We start from the raw sequence: 20742 nt of genomic DNA, 5'->3' as shown, positions 1-20742 counted from the left end.
TGTAAATGAAGCAATGTGTTATAAATAACTGTACTTTATACATGATACATGTATAATGCAAATGAAACAATGTGTATAAATAACTGTACTTTGTAATGCAAATGAAGCAATGTGTTATAAATAACTGTACTTTATAGTACAAATGAAGCAATGTGTTATAAATAACTGTACTTTATAATGTAAATGAAGCAATGTGTTATAAATAACTGTACTTTATAATGCAAATGAAGCAATGTGTTATAAATAACTGTACTTTATAATGTAAATGAAGCAATGTGTTATAAATAACTGTACTTTATAATGCAAATGAAACAATGTGTTATAAATAACTGTACTTTATAATACAAATGAAGCAATGTGTTATAAATAACTGTACTTTATAATGTAAATGAAGCAATGTGTTATAAATAACTGTACTTTATAATGCAAATGAAGCAATGTGTTATAAATAACTGTACTTTATGATGCAAATGGAGTAATGTGTTATAAATGACTGTACTTTATCATACAAATGAAGCAATGTGTTATAAATAACTGTACTTTATAATGCAAATGAAGCAATGTGTTATAAATAACTGTACTTTATAATGTAAATGAAGTAATGTGTTATAAATAACTGTACTTTATAATGTAAATGAAGCAATGTGTTATAAATAACTGTACTTTATCATACAAATGAAGCAATGTGTTATAAATAACTGTACTTTATAATGCAAATGAAGCAATGTGTTATAAATAACTGTACTTTATAATGTAAATGAAGCAATGTGTTATAAATAACTGTACTTTATAATGCAAATGAAGCAATGTGTTATAAATAACTGTACTTTATAATGTAAATGAAGCAATGTGTTATAAATAACTGTACTTTGTTATGCAAATGAAGCAATGTGTTATAAATAACTGTACTTTACAATGCAAATGAAGTAATGTGTTATAAATAACTGTACTTTATAATGCAAATGAAGCAATACTTTATAAATAACTGTACTTTATAATGCAAATGAAGCAATGTGTTATAAATAACTGTACTTTATAATACAAATGAAGCAATGTGTTATAAATAACTGTACTTTATAATGCAAATGAAGCAATGTGTTATAAATAACTGTACTTTATCATACAAATGAAGCAATGTGTTATAAATAACTGTACTTTATAGTACAAATGAAGCAATGTGTTATAAATAACTGTACTTTATAATGTAAATGAAGCAATGTGTTATAAATAACTGTACTTTATAATGCAAATGAAGCAATGTGTTATAAATAACTGTATTTTATAATGCAAATGAAGCAATGTGTTATAAATAACTGTACTTTATAATGTAAATGAAGTAATGTGTTATAAATAACTGTACTTTATAATGCAAATGGAGTAATGTGTTATAAATGACTGTACTTTATCATACAAATGAAGCAATGTGTTATAAATAACTGTACTTTATAATGTAAATGAAGCAATGTGTTATAAATAACTGTACTTTATAGTACAAATGAAGCAATGTGTTATAAATAACTGTACTTTATAATGTAAATGAAGCAATGTGTTATAAATAACTGTACTTTATCATACAAATGAAGCAATGTGTTATAAATAACTGTACTTTATACATGATACATGTATAATGCAAATGAAACAATGTGTTATAAATGACTGTACTTTATAATGCAAATGAAACAATGTGTTATAAATAACTGTACTTTATAGTACAAATGAAGCATTGTGTTATAAATAACTGTACTTTATAATGCAAATGAAGCAATGTGTTATAAATAACTGTACTTTATAATGCAAATGGAGCAATGTGTTATAAATAACTGTACTTTATAATGCAAATGAAGCAATGTGTTATAAAAAACTGTACTTTATAATGCAAATGAAGGAATGTGTTATAAATAACTGTACTTTATAATGCAAATGAAACAATGTGTTATAAATAACTGTACTTTATAATGCAAATGAAACAATGTGTTATAAATAACTGTACTTTATAATGTAAATGGAGCAATGTGTTATAAATAACTGTACTTTATAATGTAAATGGAGCAATGTGTTATAAATAACTGTACTTTATAATGTAAATGAAGCAATGTGTTATAAATAACTGTACTTTATAATGCAAATGAAACAATGTGTTATAAATAACTGTACTTTATAATACAAATGAAGCAATGTGTTATAAATAACTGTACATTATCATACAAATGAAGCAATGTGTTATAAATAACTGTACTTTATCATACAAATGAAGCAATGTGTTATAAATAACTGTACTTTATAATGCAAATGGAGCAATGTGTTATAAATAACTGTACTTTATAATGTTAATGAAGCAATGTGTTATAAATAACTGTACTTTATCATACAAATGAAGCAATGTGTTATAAATAACTGTACTTTATAGTACAAATGAAGCAATGTGTTATAAATAACTGTACTTTATAATGCAAATGAAGCAATGTGTTATAAATAACTGTACTTTATAATGCAAATGAAGCAATGTGTTATAAATAACTGTACTTTATAATGTAAATGAAGCAATGTGTTATAAATAACTGTACTTTATAATGCAAATGAAGCAATGTGTTATAAATAACTGTACTTTATAATACAAATGTAGCAATGTGTTATAAATAACTGTACTTTATAATGCAAATGAAGCAATGTGTTATAAATAACTGTACTTTATAATGCAAATGAAGCAATGTGTTATAAATATCTGTACTTTATAATACAAATGAAGCATTGTGTTATAAATAACTGTACTTTATAATGCAAATGAAGCAATGTGTTATAAATAACTGTACTTTATAATGCAAATGAAGCAATGTGTTATAAATAACTGTACTTTATAATGCAAATGAAACAATGTGTTATAAATAACTGTACTTTATAATGCAAATGAAACAATGTGTTATAAATAACTGTACTTTATAATGCAAATGAAGGAATGTGTTATAAAAAACTGTACTTTATAATGCAAATGAAACAATGTGTTATAAATAACTGTACTTTATAATGCAAATGAAACAATGTGTTATAAATAACTGTACTTTATAATGCAAATGAAACAATGTGTTATAAATAACTGTACTTTATAATGTAAATGAAGCAATGTGTTATAAATAACTGTACTTTATAATGTAAATGGAGCAATGTGTTATAAATAACTGTACTTTATAATGTAAATGAAGCAATGTGTTATAAATAACTGTACTTTATAATACAAATGGAGCAATGTGTTATAAATAACTGTACTTTATAATGTTAATGAAGCAATGTGTTATAAATAACTGTACTTTATAATGTTAATGAAGCAATGTGTTATAAATAACTGTACTTTATAGTACAAATGAAGCAATGTGTTATAAATAACTGTACTTTATAGTACAAATGAAGCAATGTGTTATAAATAACTGTACTTTATAATGCAAATGAAGCAATGTGTTATAAATAACTGTACTTTAATCTGTACTTTATAATACAAATGAAGCATTGTGTTATAAATAACTGTACTTTATAATGCAAATGAAGCAATGTGTTATAAATAACTGTACTTTATAATGCAAATGAAGCAATGTGTTATAAATAACTGTACTTTATAATGCAAATGAAACAATGTGTTATAAATAACTGTACTTTATAATGCAAATGAAACAATGTGTTATAAATAACTGTACTTTATAATGCAAATGAAGCAATGTGTTATAAATAACTGTACTTTATTATGCAAATGAAGAATTGTGTTATAAATAACTGTACTTTATAATGCAAATGAAGCAATGTGTTATAAATAACTGTACTTTATTATGCAAATGAAGAATTGTGTTATAAATAACTGTACTTTATAATGCAAATGAAGCAATGTGTTATAAATAACTGTACTTTATTATGCAAATGAAGAATTGTGTTATAAATAACTGTACTTTATAATACAAATGAAGTAATGTGTTATAAATAACTGTACTTTATAATACAAATGAAGTAATGTGTTATAAATAACTGTACTTTATAATGCAAATGAAGTAATGTGTTATAAATAACTGTACTTTATAATGCAAATGAAGTAATGTGTTATAAATAACTGTACTTTATAATACAAATGAAAGAATGTGTTATAAATAACTGTACTTTATAATACAAATGAAGCATTGTGTTATAAATAACTGTACTTTATAATACAAATGAAGCAATGTGTTATAAATAACTGTACTTTATAATACAAATGAAGCAATGTGTTATAAATAACTGTACTTTATAATGCAAATGAAGTAATGTGTTATAAATAACTGTACTTTATAATGTAAATGAAGCAACACTTTATAAATAACTGTACTTTATAATGCAAATGAAGTAATGTGTTATAAATAACTGTACTTTATAATACAAATGAAGTAATGTGTTATAAATAACTGTACTTTATAATACAAATGAAGTAATGTGTTATAAATAACTGTACTTTATAATACAAATGAAGTAATGTGTTATAAATAACTGTACTTTATAATGCAAATGAAGTAATGTGTTATAAATAACTGTACTTTATAATACAAATGAAAGAATGTGTTATAAATAACTGTACTTTATAATACAAATGAAGCATTGTGTTATAAATAACTGTACTTTATAATGCAAATGAAGTAATGTGTTATAAATAACTGTACTTTATAATACAAATGAAGCAATGTGTTATAAATAACTGTACTTTATAATACAAATGAAGCAATGTGTTATAAATAACTGTACTTTATAATACAAATGAAGCAATGTGTTATAAATAACTGTACTTTATAATACAAATGAAGTAATGTGTTATAAATAACTGTACTTTATAATGCAAATGAAGTAATGTGTTATAAATAACTGTACTTTATAATGCAAATGAAAGAATGTGTTATAAATAACTGTACTTTATAATACAAATGAAGCATTGTGTTATAAATAACTGTACTTTATAATACAAATGAAGCAATGTGTTATAAATAACTGTACTTTATAATACAAATGAAGCAATGTGTTATAAATAACTGTACTTTATAATACAAATGAAGCAATGTGTTATAAATAACTGTATTTTATAATGCAAATGAAACAATGTGTTATAAATAACTGTACTTTATAATGCAAATGAAGCAATGTGTTATAAATAACTGTACTTTATCATACAAATGAAGCAATGTGTTATAAATAACTGTACTTTATAGTACAAATGAAGCAATGTGTTATAAATAACTGTACTTTATAATACAAATGAAGCAATGTGTTATAAATAACTGTACTTTATAATGCAATTGAAGCAATGCGTATAAATAACTGTACTTTATAATGCAAATGAAGTAATGTGTTATAAATAACTGTACTTTATAATGCAAATGAAACAATGTGTTATAAATGACTGTACTTTATAATGCAAATGAAACAATGTGTTATAAATAACTGTACTTTATAATGCAAATGAAACAATGTGTTATAAATAACTGTACTTTATAATGCAAATGAAGCAATGTGTTATAAATAACTGTACTTTATAATGCAAATGAAGTAATGTGTTATAAATAACTGTACTTTATAATGCAAATGAAGTAATGTGTTATAAATAACTGTACTTTATAATGCAAATGAAGTAATGTGTTATAAATAACTGTACTTTATAATGCAAATGAAGTAATGTGTTATAAATAACTGTACTTTATAATGCAAATGAAGTAATGTGTTATAAATAACTGTACTTTATAATACAAATGAAGCAATGTGTTATAAAAAACTGTACTTTATAATACAAATGAAGCAATGTGTTATAAAAAACTGTACTTTGTAATGCAAATGAAGCAATGTGTTATAAATAACTGTACTTTATAATGCAAATGAAGTAATGTGTTATAAATAACTGTACTTTATAATGCAAATGAAGCAATGTGTTATAAATAACTGTACTTTATAATGCAAATGAAGTAATGTGTTATAAATAACTGTACTTTATAATGCAAATGAAGCAACACTTTATAAATAACTGTACTTTATAATGCAAATGAAGTAATGTGTTATAAATAACTGTACTTTATAATGCAAATGAAGTAATGTGTTATAAATAACTGTACTTTATAATGTAAATGAAGTAATGTGTTATAAATAACTGTACTTTATAATGTAAATGAAGCAACACTTTATAAATAACTGTACTTTATAATGCAAATGAAGTAATGTGTTATAAATAACTGTACTTTATAATACAAATGAAGTAATGTGTTATAAATAACTGTACTTTATAATGCAAATGAAGTAATGTGTTATAAATAACTGTACTTTATAATGCAAATGAAAGAATGTGTTATAAATAACTGTACTTTATAATACAAATGAAGCATTGTGTTATAAATAACTGTACTTTATAATACAAATGAAGCAATGTGTTATAAATAACTGTACTTTATAATACAAATGAAGCAATGTGTTATAAATAACTGTACTTTATAATACAAATGAAGCAATGTGTTATAAATAACTGTACTTTATAATGCAATTGAAGCAATGCGTATAAATAACTGTACTTTATAATGCAAATGAAGTAATGTGTTATAAATAACTGTACTTTATAATACAAATGAAGCAATGTGTTATAAATAACTGTACTTTATAGTACAAATGAAGCAATGTGTTATAAATAACTGTACTTTATAATGCAAATGAAGTAATGTGTTATAAATAACTGTACTTTATAATGCAAATGAAGCAATGTGTTATAAATAACTGTACTTTATAATACAAATGAAGCATTGTGTTATAAATAACTGTACTTTATAATACAAATGAAGCAATGTGTTATAAATAACTGTACTTTATAATGCAAATGAAGCAACACTTTATAAATAACTGTACTTTATAATGCAAATGAAGTAATGTGTTATAAATAACTGTACTTTATAATACAAATGAAGCAATGTGTTATAAATAACTGTACTTTATAATACAAATGAAGCAATGTGTTATCAATTACTGTACTTTATAATGCAAATGAAGTAATGTGTTATAAATAACTGTACTTTATAATACAAATGAAGTAATGTGTTATAAATAACTGTACTTTATAATGCAAATGAAGTAATGTGTTATAAATAACTGTACTTTATAATGCAAATGAAGCAATGTGTTATAAATAACTGTACTTTATAATGCAAATGAAACAAATGTGTATAAATAACTGTACTTTATAATGCAAATGAAGTAATGTGTTATAAATAACTGTACTTTATAATGCAAATGAAGTAATGTGTTATAAATAACTGTACTTTATAATACAAATGAAGTAATGTGTTATAAATAACTGTACTTTATAATGTAAATGAAACAATGTGTTATAAATAACTGTACTTTATAATGTAAATGAAGTAATGTGTTATAAATAACTGTACTTTATAATGCAAATGAAGCAATGTGTTATAAATAACTGTACTTTATAATGCAAATGAAGCAATGTGTTATAAATAACTGTACTTTATAATGCAAATGAAGCAATGTGTTATACATGACTGTACTTTGTAATGCAAATGAAGCAATGTGTTATAAATATCTGTACTTTATACATGTTATAATGCAAATGAAACAATGTGTTATAAATAACTGTACTTTATAATGCAAATGAAGCAATGTGTTATAAATAACTGTACTTTATAATGCAAATGAAGCAATATTTTATAAATATAACTGTACTTTATAATGTAAATTGAGTAATGTGTTATAAATAACTGTACTTTATAATGCAAATGAAGCAATGTGTTATAAATAACTGTACTTTGTAATGCAAATGGAGCAATATTTTATAAATATAACTGTACTTTGTAATGCAAATGGAGTAATGTGTTATAAATAACTGTACTTTGTAATGCAAATGGAGCAATATTTTATAAATATAACTGTACTTTATAATGTAAATTGAGTAATTTGTTATAAATAACTATCTAAATATTTAACAAAAAAACTTATTACAACTTTTATTGTCATACACCATACAGCTATGGAAGACGAGTAAACCTCCATACAGTTCAAATTGTAATTGTTTGCAAAAAAAATATTAAAGGTAGTAGCAGTTAAACGCCAATCAATAGATATAAATCGATTCAGCGAAAATCAATCTTGTAAAAAATAAAATCGTAGGAAACAAAGAAACTATAAGAGTAAAACAAAGAAACATTAAAAAAAAAGAATTGATGCAACAAAAAATGACTAACATATGTACACTATTTCATTAAAACTGCATTCTTTCATGAAAGAATCAGAATGAAGGACCAATATCTAAACTAGTGTATTTCTTATTTCAAGATACAGAATGTTGACTCTCATTAACCTATAAATGATTGAGGCAATATGTTTTGGACGACCTTAATATCATTGATAATTGTAGATTTTTCAAAAGAGGGACGAGTAAAAGCAACAGTAGTATCCCGCTGTTCAAAACTCATAAATCCAAAGATACCAAAGAGACAGCCAAACTCATAAATCTAAAATAAACTGACAGATTCATGGCTACAAATGAAAAAGACATACAGACAAACAATAGAACACATGAAACAACATAGAAAACTAAAGAATAAACAAGACGAACCCCACCATAAACAAGAGTGATCTCAGGTGCTCCGGAAGGGTAAGCAGACCCTGCTCCACATGTGGCACCCGTCGTGTTGCTTATGTGATAATGAATCCAGTAAGTGATCTAATTCGTTATGTCTCAGTCATGAAAGGGAATGAGATTGTAGTTACGACGAAAAGAACATATCCGATATCATTTGTGAAACGGTTATTCCATAATGGTCAACCAACTCTTGATGAGGGTTGGTTTCAACTTCAAACTCTTGGTTTAATAGCTTTCTTGTGAGCATCAAACTGATAGCTTATTAGACTTAAGCCTCTCATGTTTAAGGCGCGTCAGCCTTGAATAAATCAGAGTATTACAACTGATAAACAGAAGTTAATATTAAACATTTAATTTCTTACTCTTGTCCTTAAAAGAGCAATAAGTATTGATAAAATTAGGAAAATTGACAATTTTTATCTTTTCGAAACGCAGTTACACTTTCAACTGATGTTTTTGATTAAGACTGGAAACTTAATTACGTCTCTCAACAAATTCAGACTTTATAACTGCTTTTGTATTGGAATATGAATCGCCGTATTGTTTTTTTTTCTTCTGGTTTATTTGCTAAAATCGTGGCACTTGCAGATAAATAATAACACGTTGTTACACGTTTGGTCTATTTTGTTGACAATTGTTGTTTTTTACATTTACATACAAAACGACTTTAAAGAACTACAGTACGTATATTTCAGAAGTATGGATAATGAATTATCTTACCTGCTATACATTTCCAGGATTATCAGTTTTAAAAGCGTCCGTGTGCAAACCGTGTATATTTGTTATTAGGTTAGTAGGAAGGCGGGGCTTCTTTTATACACGGTTAGTAGTGGAGTTACGTCCCTTTATATTCCATATTAGGTAAGAAGGGGGCGGGGCTTATTTCATACAGGGTTAGTAATTGTGCTATGTCCCTGTATTAAAACAAAACGGTAATGAGAAAAAAACTTACAAGTTCCAACAGACGAAATAATTGATTATAAAATAAATTCATAAAACACATTTTAACCTTACAAGTCGTTATAGTTGGCATCTGTTTTTGTAGGATCAATGGAAGTATTTTCATACTGTTAACAGTATTGAAGACTTGTTCATTTTGAGGATCACTAGTCTTTAATTCACACGTTAAGATAGTCGGCAAGATAAATCAGTTAAGTAGTGTGCTAGTGACGTTAATACGATATATATGGGGACACTAGCACACTATGCAACTAATAATATACTTTTTTATATTTTATTAGTTAGTGCTTTATGTTAAGCCATTTTATTGGAAAAAACCGTCGATGTACAAATTTAATAAACTGATGAGTACTAATCATGTAAAAGAATTGTGTAATTTAGGTAAATTTATGTTTAAATCTTTTTAATTTAGATCCGAAATGTTAAAATAATGTTTGTTTATTAATAACACCTTCTGCTGTCACCTAGTCTGTGTTTATGTATGTATTATATGTATTATTGATGTTGATATAATTGTATACCTATAGTTTATATAGACTTTGGTAATAAAGATATATTATGTATTGTACATCAATGCACAGTTTGGTCACTAGCACACTATGTAAATAATATTATTTCTCCACTTCATGCAACATAAAGAGCTTTACAAAAAAACAGATATATAGATACAATGTATATATACCTAGAGTTTTCCATGTTATATAAAAGCAGGTACAGAAAACCAATGGAACTGCCCATACATCGTTTATACTCCACATACATTCTCCTATTTTGCCAGCATCAACCGACAACAGATTTATTATCTCTCCAACTGTAGATGATTTTCTTGATGTGTTTGATAGCCTAAGTATCTGCAAAATTACATAAGCATATAACTAAACTCTCTGAAATAGAAACAGATATCAGTTTACTACGTAACCGTTCAAATCTCGTAAATCCATACGAGCATACAGCTTAGGGTATTACACACAATTTGGGGAATCGCAGCAACACCATAAGCAGCGAGACCGGATGCGTTGACATGGTGACAGGCCTAGGATAATACCAATGTTATTTCAACTGCTCGGGCAGAGCTTACGTTTTAATTTGCATAAGACCAGTCTATTTGAAGATGTGTGTGATATGGATGATGGCCGTTATAATTATAAATGATTTCTAATCACCAATCAGTGTCACCAAACGGATATACAAAAGAACTGAGTGTATGATAAAGAACGAATAACTGAACACTTCACTGATGAGTTTATCCCGACACGCCTGTCTATAGATGGTCTGGTCTTAAATGATCGACCCGTTATATCACACCCAGTCAAGTGAAATAAATCAAGTAATACACGTCATACCTTATTACCGTGAAATTGGGTAAAAAATCTAATTTGACATTACAATTAGAAAGATCATACCATATGGAACATGTGTACTAAGTTTCAAATTGATTGGACTTGAACTTCATCAAAAACTACCTTGACCAAAAACTTTAACCTGAAACTTCGCACTTTCATTTTTTATGTTCAGTGGGCCGTGAAATTGGGGTCAAAAGTCTTATTTGTCCTATAAATTAAAAAGATCATATCATAAGGAACATGTGTACTAAGTTTCAAGTTCATTGGATTTCAGCTTCATCAAAAACTACCTTGACCAAAACTTCAACCTGAAACTCACTCTACCATTTTCTATGTGCCGTGGACCATGAAATTAGAGTCAAAAGTCTAATTTGGCTTTGAAATCAGAAAGATCATATCATAAGGAACATGTGTACTAATTTTCAAGATGATTGGAATTCACCTTCATCAAGAGCTACCTTAAACCAAAATTTTTAACCTGAATCGGGATGAACAGACGAACGGACGCACGGACGACTATACTTGCAAATGGTGTCAAGTGAGGTCCGAAAATTCAGACCCTGAAATGTCCATCCCGAAAAGGTAATCGAACCAGGAACTTTTGTGTTAGTAATCTGATGCACTAGCCACTACACCACTAAGCTCTTGCGAGCTTATTATATACATGTATTTGTACCTTCTTGTAAATTGCTACAGTAAGTGCCAGTTCGTTCCTTCTTCCTGCTTCCTGAGTCATGTGTATATGATGCATCAAAGCAAAGGTTCTAATCAGCTCGATTCCGAAGATACAAAAGGCATACATGTAGCCTTTCTGTGTGTCTTCAGGTGACTTTGACGATATACAAGCTAACAGCAATCTATAAGTAAAATCAGCAAGATGAATTATGAGCTATATCATCACATAGCATTCTCGTCTCTCCGGGTGAGTCTGACGATATACAAGCTGACAACAATCTATCAATAACATTGACAAGATGAATTATAAGTTATAGTAGGACATAGCATTCTAGTCGCATCGGGTGACTCTGACGATAAACAAACTAACAGAAATCTATAAATAAAATCAACAACTGAAGATGAATTATGAACTATAGCATCACATAGCATTCTCGTCTCTCCGGGTGACTCTGACGATATACAAACTAACAGAAATCTTTAGATAAAATCAACAAGATTAATTATGAGCTACATGTACAGCATCAAATAGCATTTTCACTTGAGACTTGATACCTCATTTCTGAAAGTCCAATTCATAATTTAAAATGCGACAAGTATATTATCGTAAGTTGCGAAAAATGTTGTCTAGTATACTTTTATTCGGAGACAGATGTTTTAATATTTTTTTATATAAAAATGAATGATATAATAAAATCTGTTTAAAAAAAAAACGGTACCCAGAACGCCGGATACGTTGAATCGAATGTTAAATAATTACTTTGATTTAAAAACAAAAAACAAATAAAATTAAATTGTATAAGGAAATGAAGAATGTCTCAAAGTGACAACAACTCGACCATAGAGCAGACAACATGCCTATATTTTAATAGAGCTTATATCGTCAGATTCGTCATGTTTAAACAGAAGCTTCTAGTGGAAAAATTTAGAAGCTAATATTATTTTTGTTTTCTATCATAGAAGATGTGTTATAATAATTGAATTACTCCAACGTTTTTTTTCAATACGCTTTAGCCTTTTTTCATAAGAAAACTTATATCTACTTCAGTTAATAAATTAAATTGCTAGTTAATATTGTTTATAATTATCGTTGTACAAGAAGTATCTTTAATAGCAAAATAGTGACCGAGAAGGTTAGAATAAGCTTTGAATAACTTCTTGTAAAATATGGCTGACCCAAACAGAAAAATAAATGAACAAATTGGTTTCAAATCGTATTCAAATCTCTTTCAAATCGTGATTCTGCGATTTGTTAGTACAATTTGCTTGCGATTCATTAAACAAATCATCAACAAATCAGAATTTTCCAAATTCCCTAAATCAGACTTCTATGTGATTTATTTCTTTGGTATAATTTGTAAGCCATTTGTTTCTGTTTTTGTGTGATTTATTTATGATTTGTTTACTTAGAATATCGTATCAAATGATTTGAAAGAGATTTGTTAAATTTGTTAGCTAGAACTGTGTGATTTCGTTATGACTTGTTAATTTTGAATATCATATGAAATGATTTAAAAATGAATTGTTAACTGTCTTAGCTATCTTGGTGTGATTCATTGATGATTTGCTACATTGAATAAAATGTTAATGCATTCCAGGTGTCTTTGTTTATCTATCTCTCTGACTTCCGGTTGAGCTCAAATTCAAATTTCAAATACTGTTCTATATTAACTGAAGAAAAGAAGTTAGAAGATGAGGAGTTTTATTCAGTCTATGAAAGATGACGGTAGTAAGGAATCTTTATATTTATAATTTCACATATTTAACTATTCAAATGTTAACCTTTAAAATTCAGAAACAGTGCATTTCAGTATCTCGTTATAATCATGATAGTTTAGTGATGTTAGGATCAATTTTAAAAATAAAAATGTGTAAAAGATGTGTAATTAGATCAAAACATTTCAAGACTAGCTTCCCGAGCCAGCAGATACAATTCACTGGCAAGTTTAATGTTTTAATTGTTGTCCCAGGTCCTGGGCAAAATGGACAAAGCTATACATATATATATATTACATTGTAGCAGATTTAGACCAAGACTAAGACCCATCACCTATTCGACATTATTCTACAAAGTACACGTGGTTGCCTATGTTTTTTTCTTCAAATTTCGTTTTAGTCAAATTTGGATAAAAAGTAAGAGAAACTTCACAAAGAACAATTTGTCCCTCATCGCAACCAAAGATAGTACTCCTTTTTACAATTTTCGGAGTAGCTATGAAATGTAAAATGAAGACACTTGAGCTTCAAAGTTTTGGGGTTTCAGGGGCAGAACTTATTTTTGATCTGGATGTTAATGATATGATCTGTGAATTGATGATTGATGCCAATTTATTTACGATTTGCTTGTGATTTGCCTGAGGTAGGAATACGATTTAGTTCTGATTTGTTAAAGATGTGATAACAATTTCTTAACGATTTGAAAACAATTTGCTTCTGATTTGTAAATGATTTCAAAACAATTTCTTGGCAAATTGTTTATGATTTGCTTATGATTTGTAAGTAATTTGTTCGTGATTTGTTATTGTGATTTGTTAGCTCATTTGCATGTGAAATTTTATCACTTACAAATCACAAAGAAATCATACGATTTGTTTATCATTTGTTACCATGATTTGTTCCTCATTTTTTTTTTGGGGGGGATACATGATTATATTCAAAACTTACGTCAATGTGAATGGATGTTCGATATCTGTTCCATGTGTAATTAATTTGTTCAAAACTTACGTCAATGTGAATGGATGTGCGATATCTGTTCCATGTGTAATTAATTTGTTCAAAACTTACGTCAATGTGAATGGATGAGCGATATCTGTTCCATGTGTAATTAATTTGTTCCAAACTTACTTCAATGTGAATGGATGTGCGATATCTGTTCCGTGTGTAATTAATTTGTTCCAAACTTACGTCAATGTGAATGGATGTGCGATATCTGTTCCGTGTGTAATTAATTTGTTCCAAACTTACGTCAATGTGAATGGATGAGCGATATCTGTTCCATGTGTAATTAATTTGTTCCAAACTTACGTCAATGTGAATGGATGTGCGATATCTGTTCCGTGTGTAATTAATTTGTTCCAAACTTACGTCAATGTGAATGGATGTTCGATATCTGTTCCATGTGTAATTAATTTGTTCAAAACTTACGTCAATGTGAATGGATGTGCGATATCTGTTCCATGTGTAATTAATTTGTTCAAAACTTACGTCAATGTGAATGGATGTGCGATATCTGTTCCATGTGTAATTAATTTGTTCAAAGCAGACAGTAATAACTGTGGTCCTGATGCCTTACAAATACAAGTCAGTAAACTGGCTTTTGGAATTTTCTTCTTGTCCAAGTTCTTGTCCTTTTTCTCACTATCACAATATAAAATAGTATTTATAGAATAAGCAATCAAAGAATTCAAGTATAGATAAACATTCAAGTAGTGACCATATAACACATTAATTCACGAATGTGCGTAAGCGCATGAGTTTATTTTCAGTGTTCCTCGGTCATGAGTTGAATTTTTTTAGATATTTGAATTTTTTTATTATGTATTTTTTTTTTTTTACTTTGATAATGGGATTTTTAATGATATTCTGCAAAAAATGTAAAGAACTAAATGTTTATCTTTTTCTACGCATTAACATTTTTTTTGCGGTCGACAACGTCTTGAAGACACTTAAGGTTTGTCAGATGATTAAATTAACCGAGTTTATTTCATATATGAAATTATCGGCTTTCACTGCAATATATGAAATAATATATTTGTTTTAATTTGTTCTGTTGATTACCAATTTCATGTCTTATGCACATCTGGCGGACGCCATATGCAATATTGGAAATGATACCTACATGTATATAGCTAACGAGATGTAGATGCTTATTTATGCAAACTGGAAAAGACTATCTATGTTTAAAAACGTATCCTTTATATTGTTCGTCAATATTGTATAACAATAAAGTAGGTTTAAACTAAGTCTTATTTGTATGTTTTTTCTTATCATCAGAAATATCCAAAGAAGGGAAACCGTATATGTTGTTGCTATATAACAATTTGCTAAAACTTGTAGCCTCCGTTATGACGTTTCATGAAATAAAAGGAAAAACAAGAATGTGTCCCCTGTACACGAATGCCCCACTCGCACTATCATTTTCTATGTTCAATGGACCGTGAAATTGGGGTAAAAACTCTAATATGGCATTTAAATTTGAAAGATCATATCATAGGGAACATGTGTACAAAGTTTGAAGTCGATTGGAACTTTAACTTCATCAAAAACTATTTTGACCAAAAAGCGGGACAGACGGACGAACGAACAGACGGACGAACGAACAGACGGACAGACGAACAGACGGACGAACGGACGCACAGACCAGAAAACATAATGCTCCTCTTAAGGGCTATATACATGTACCTGTTAGCTCGGGTTACTTCTTTTGTCCAATATTTTTCAAAGTTCTCCATGCATACTTTTGTTGTACTAGATGGTCCAAATGGCGGCAAATCAGTTAGTTTTAAGCTGTTATCACCTCCCTTTTCCAGCAGTCTGAAAAATAAAATGTTAAATTTGAAAGTTAACTATCGTCGTGTTAAATTTGAACTCAGTGTTTGAAATAGCAATAGTTATTTAAACTTCGGATAGAAATCGAATTCACGTACACATAGAGATAAACTGTTTTCGATTATTTATCCAAATAACAATCAGTTCAGAAATAAAGCATCACCGTTTCCTGAGATATGAATAAACTCCCCATAGATACCAGGACCAAATTTAGTATATACGCCAGACGCGCTTTTCGTCTACTCAAGACTCATCAGTGACGCTCGAATCCAAAAAAGTTTTAAAAGCCAAATAAAGTACGAAGTTGAAGAGCATTGAGAACCAAAATTCCTTAAAGTTTTGTCAAATACAGCTAAGTTAATCTATAAAATTGAGAATGGAAATAGTATATGCCTGACGGTTCTCTACAAACAGTGCTGTTATAGTAATGTATCCTTATATTTATCAGGGATTTATTAATAGTCATTTTTTCATTTTATAATATCCCCATATGGACTTTTGAATTCGCTAAGATTTGCACATAGATTGACTTCAAACCATGCAAACAATTAAGGTGAGTTTGTACAAATATGAGCAACACAACGGGTAAAAATTGTGAAGCAGGATCTGATCACCCTAAGTGTTTGGTGAGGTTCATGTTTCTTAGTCTTTAGTTTTCTATGTTGTATTTTGTGTTCTTTTGTTTGTCTATAATTAGTCCTTTTTGTTCTTTTCAGCCACGTGTTGTCAATTTATATTCTGGTTTGTTTCGCCCCTCTTGTTTAAGCATAGTAAAACTAAAAGGATTATAAAAAAAAATATTTTATAGTAAAAGTACATGAAAAATAATGGTGATGCAACAGTATTTAGATATTTTCCAGTGTGACAACTCGATGAATAATCTATCATAACCCAATGGGAATGCCAAGACTTAACAGTATATATCAGACAAAACCTCGGAGAGTACAAAACTATCATGTTGTAGTTGTATAGGAGAAAGACCATTGCTATTGGATATGAACATTCACAATACCATGATTTTGTTTCATAAAAAAAAATAACAAGATAAAGGTGGGGAGGGTTTACCTAAACTTTAATCATTATTATTATCATTATTATTATTTATTATTATTATTATTATTATCATTATTATTATTTATTATTATTATTATTATTATCATTATTATAATAATTATTATTGTATTATTATTTTATTTTTTTTTGTTATTATTATAATAGTTATTATTGTATTATTATTATTTTTTTTTTTTTTTATTATTATTTTTATTATTATTATTATGATGAATTCATCTTTTTTTTCAACTTACGGCTCTACCCATCCAAACGTTAGTGACGATAAAACAGATCTGTTAGTTTTGCTCGGATCGTCTTCAGGAACCTAAAATAAACGACACAATATATGTGAATGTAACTAAATGCATAAATGGGAATTTTGCTCTTCGTACTTAATTTTGCTTTTCTGTTAAATTGTTATACGATGATGACTGATGTTCCCATATTTTGACTATTTTATTGATTGTGACTGTTTATTTAACGCATCATGTAAATGTAACGGAATTTGATGAGACTGTTATTAAAGTGAGAGGGTTAGCGCTATAGAACCAGGTTTAATCCACCATTTTCTACATTTGAAAATGCCTGTACCAAGTCAGGTATATGACAGTTCTTGTCCATTCGTTTTTGATGCGTTTTGTTTTTTGATTTTGCCATGTGATTATGGACTTTCCAAATTGATTTTCCTCTGAGTTCAGTATTTTCGTGATTTTACTTTTTTCTATTTTTTGTTATTTTAGTGTCATTGAAGTGTGTGTTACTCTTTTTTTTAGAAACGCAGCTATGACGTACATACAATTTTAGCAAATTATGATTATGTATTTGTGTCTGTTTGTCGTCTTTTTCTAAGTAGTCGGTAATTTGCTGTTATAATCATTTTTAACTTGTGTATTGTGCAGTATATTTTTGGTGATCTGTTATCCTTTTTTTTGCGAATTATTAAATATGTACAGTATCAGTGTTGACATTGGTCAAATATTAAGACCAATAGTCATTTCCAAAATACCATACGCTAGCCTTTGAATACATAGGTCATTCGTGTAAATAATAATCAAATCGGAACCATGAGGTGTATTTGACTGTGGCAAAAGTTTTGGTGATTTAGAACAAAGGTAAAGAATCAGAAGGCGTGTTGCTGGTAAAATACAATCTTATTACTTCATTCCCTGGATGACTGATATTAAAAAGCGTACCGAATAAGTTTGATTAAATATCTACGTCATTTAAAATGAAAAGTCAAGCAATGGCGTGTCTTTATTTTTTATCTTTAGGTGTCAGACCACCAATTAAATCCCTTTCTGTTCAACCAAATTTTGCAATTTTCACAGCTTTCTAAATGTTTTACCGTAAGTTTAACTTCATAGAAACCAGGTATACCTTTAATTGTACATGTATCAGCTTTCTACATGCCAATTTTCACCATACCTTTAAAGCCTTCTAATAAAATGACTGACCTTCAAACATAGGTACTCCAAAAATAACCCCTGGTTTTCTGGAAATCTTAAATTAGTATACTATGGAGCGCATCAATCCTCAATTTTTAATGCAAACTCATAGACAAGTAAATTTTGGCTCAAAATGGTCTAGATATATTTCTCTTTCACCAAAAGTTTCATTTCTGCAGATTTGTTCCTTAGTTTAAGTAAACAAGGACATCAAAAGCACTATTTTGTGTCAGAGTAGGGCTACTTTTACAAATTGGAGGGAGTAATTGGTGGTCTGACACCTTTATGTGTTCGGATATCTAGTTCGGTGGATTCCTTTGTAAATAACAATAATGCCTTTTTGGATACACTAACATCGGAGGAGACCCCAATAATGGAGTTATAGGTAGTCTTTTCAACTCTGAAACTGCGAATAATTTGCCACTCAGAATGACTTAAAACCTGGTTGTCATGCGCCTCAGCATGGATTTACAACTTGCTGTAGGATGGTATGATGTTACAGCGTCGACTTTTGATTCGTTAATCATATTAAGGCGGGATGAATTGACAATTGTGGATTTTATTATATTGCCGCAAAAAGTAAACAAATTATATGTTGCTGTACAAATGTAATAGTCACCTGGTTTCCTGCAGAAGAATCCTCAATATTACTGCTGTAAAACACTGACTCAACCAGGCGAGTCAATAACAGTACACAATATAACAAAAGGATACTGCTCTGTAAAAAATCATTGGTTCCATTCTGAAAAAAAAATATTGATATATTATGTTTTGCACTACCATTTAATTTTCTTTATTATATACTGATTGAGTCGTTGATTGGAATTGAACGCTTCTTGCAACACTATTATTCTATTTCGAGGAGGATAGTTCTTGTTGGTGGAGGAAGCCGGAGTGCTCGAGAGAAGAAGACTATCTTCATGTGGAAAATAGATAACAAACATCACCATAATAATATACAGGGTTTCTAGTTGGCAAATTCCTAAAACTTTGACGATATTTTTCAAACAAGAGAACTCACTAAACAAAATTGTCATTCTGTTTTGTGTCAAGTCAGATTAATGACAGTTGTTTTTCCAAGCATTCTCACTGTCGGTTGATATAATCTAGCTTTTGGTTTTATGGACTTACTTCCTCTTTTTAAATGTACATTATATTTCGGTATTTTCTTATTAGATTTTTAAGAGACTATTTTGCCATACAGATCTTCAATATTCTTCATCCTATGCATTCAACTTGTTAGTTTTATAGCTTCCTGAAGATAGTAATCTAGAAAAGCGTTACAAATGCACCAAAACATGAAAAGTTTAAATTTGTTCTAACTGAAAAAAAATCCCAATCGCTTGACCAGAGCGAAATGGAATCAATGGCCTCGAATTATTATCACAAAGATTGCAAAATTGGTTTAATGAAAATCAAAATCCCAAGCACTTGATCCGAACAAAATAAAATCAATGGCATCGAATTATTAACACAAAGATTGCAAAGTGATTGACTTATATGATGATGGCTAATTAGCGTACACTCGGTCGTGCATATTTAAAACAATTAAAAAAAATTGATATAAGAGTTTAACGCTCTCAAACATGTGTAGTCATGCCACGCTCAAATTCTTAAAAAGTTTATTACAAATTCAAAAACATACTTACATGGAACGTTACACCTTCTTGTATACTACTAAAACACAGTCTTAGTAAAACAGACAATAACAACATCAGTAGTAACAATGAAACAAATTGAGAACGAGGTTGTGATATCTTCTTTGTCCGAGATAAATATGCTTCCAGTGCCTGCAAAAAATTAAAGATACTTGTCTTTTTTAATTCCTTTGATTTAAATGAATAATTAATAATTATTTAAACAAGAATGTATCCCTAGTACACGGATGCCCGATTTGCACTATCATTTTCTATGTTCAATGGATCGTGAAAATAAGATAAAAACTCTAATTTGGCATTAAATTAGAAAGATCATATTATAGGGAACGTGTGTACTTAGTTTCAAGTTGATTAAACTTCAACTTCATTAAAAAGTACCTCGATTAAAACTTGCGGGACCGACGGACGAACGAACGGACAAACGAACAGAC

At 28.5% G+C, this 20742-nt stretch overlaps 1 protein-coding gene across 1 annotated transcript in view; it reads right to left on the bottom strand.

The window, feature by feature from the left end:
* The window catches only part of LOC134724488 (multidrug resistance-associated protein 1-like), a 59986-nt gene that overhangs the window by 34320 nt on the left and 4924 nt on the right, over positions 1 to 20742 (bottom strand). Inside the window, exons 4-10 of the mRNA XM_063587533.1 lie at positions 20303 to 20443; positions 19273 to 19395; positions 17463 to 17533; positions 16009 to 16140; positions 14812 to 14964; positions 11609 to 11789; positions 10272 to 10440 (exon numbers count right to left, since the gene is read on the bottom strand). Of these exons, the coding sequence (XP_063443603.1) occupies positions 10272 to 10440; positions 11609 to 11789; positions 14812 to 14964; positions 16009 to 16140; positions 17463 to 17533; positions 19273 to 19395; positions 20303 to 20443 (970 nt within the window). The remainder of the gene's footprint in view (positions 1 to 10271; positions 10441 to 11608; positions 11790 to 14811; positions 14965 to 16008; positions 16141 to 17462; positions 17534 to 19272; positions 19396 to 20302; positions 20444 to 20742) is intronic.

The sequence above is a fragment of the Mytilus trossulus genome, chromosome 7 (genome assembly GCF_036588685.1).
Source record: "Mytilus trossulus isolate FHL-02 chromosome 7, PNRI_Mtr1.1.1.hap1, whole genome shotgun sequence".
NCBI classification, from domain to species: Eukaryota; Metazoa; Mollusca; class Bivalvia; order Mytilida; family Mytilidae; genus Mytilus; species Mytilus trossulus.
The sequence above is the reverse complement of the archived record's forward strand: the minus strand, read 5'-3'. Positions and strand labels throughout refer to the sequence as shown.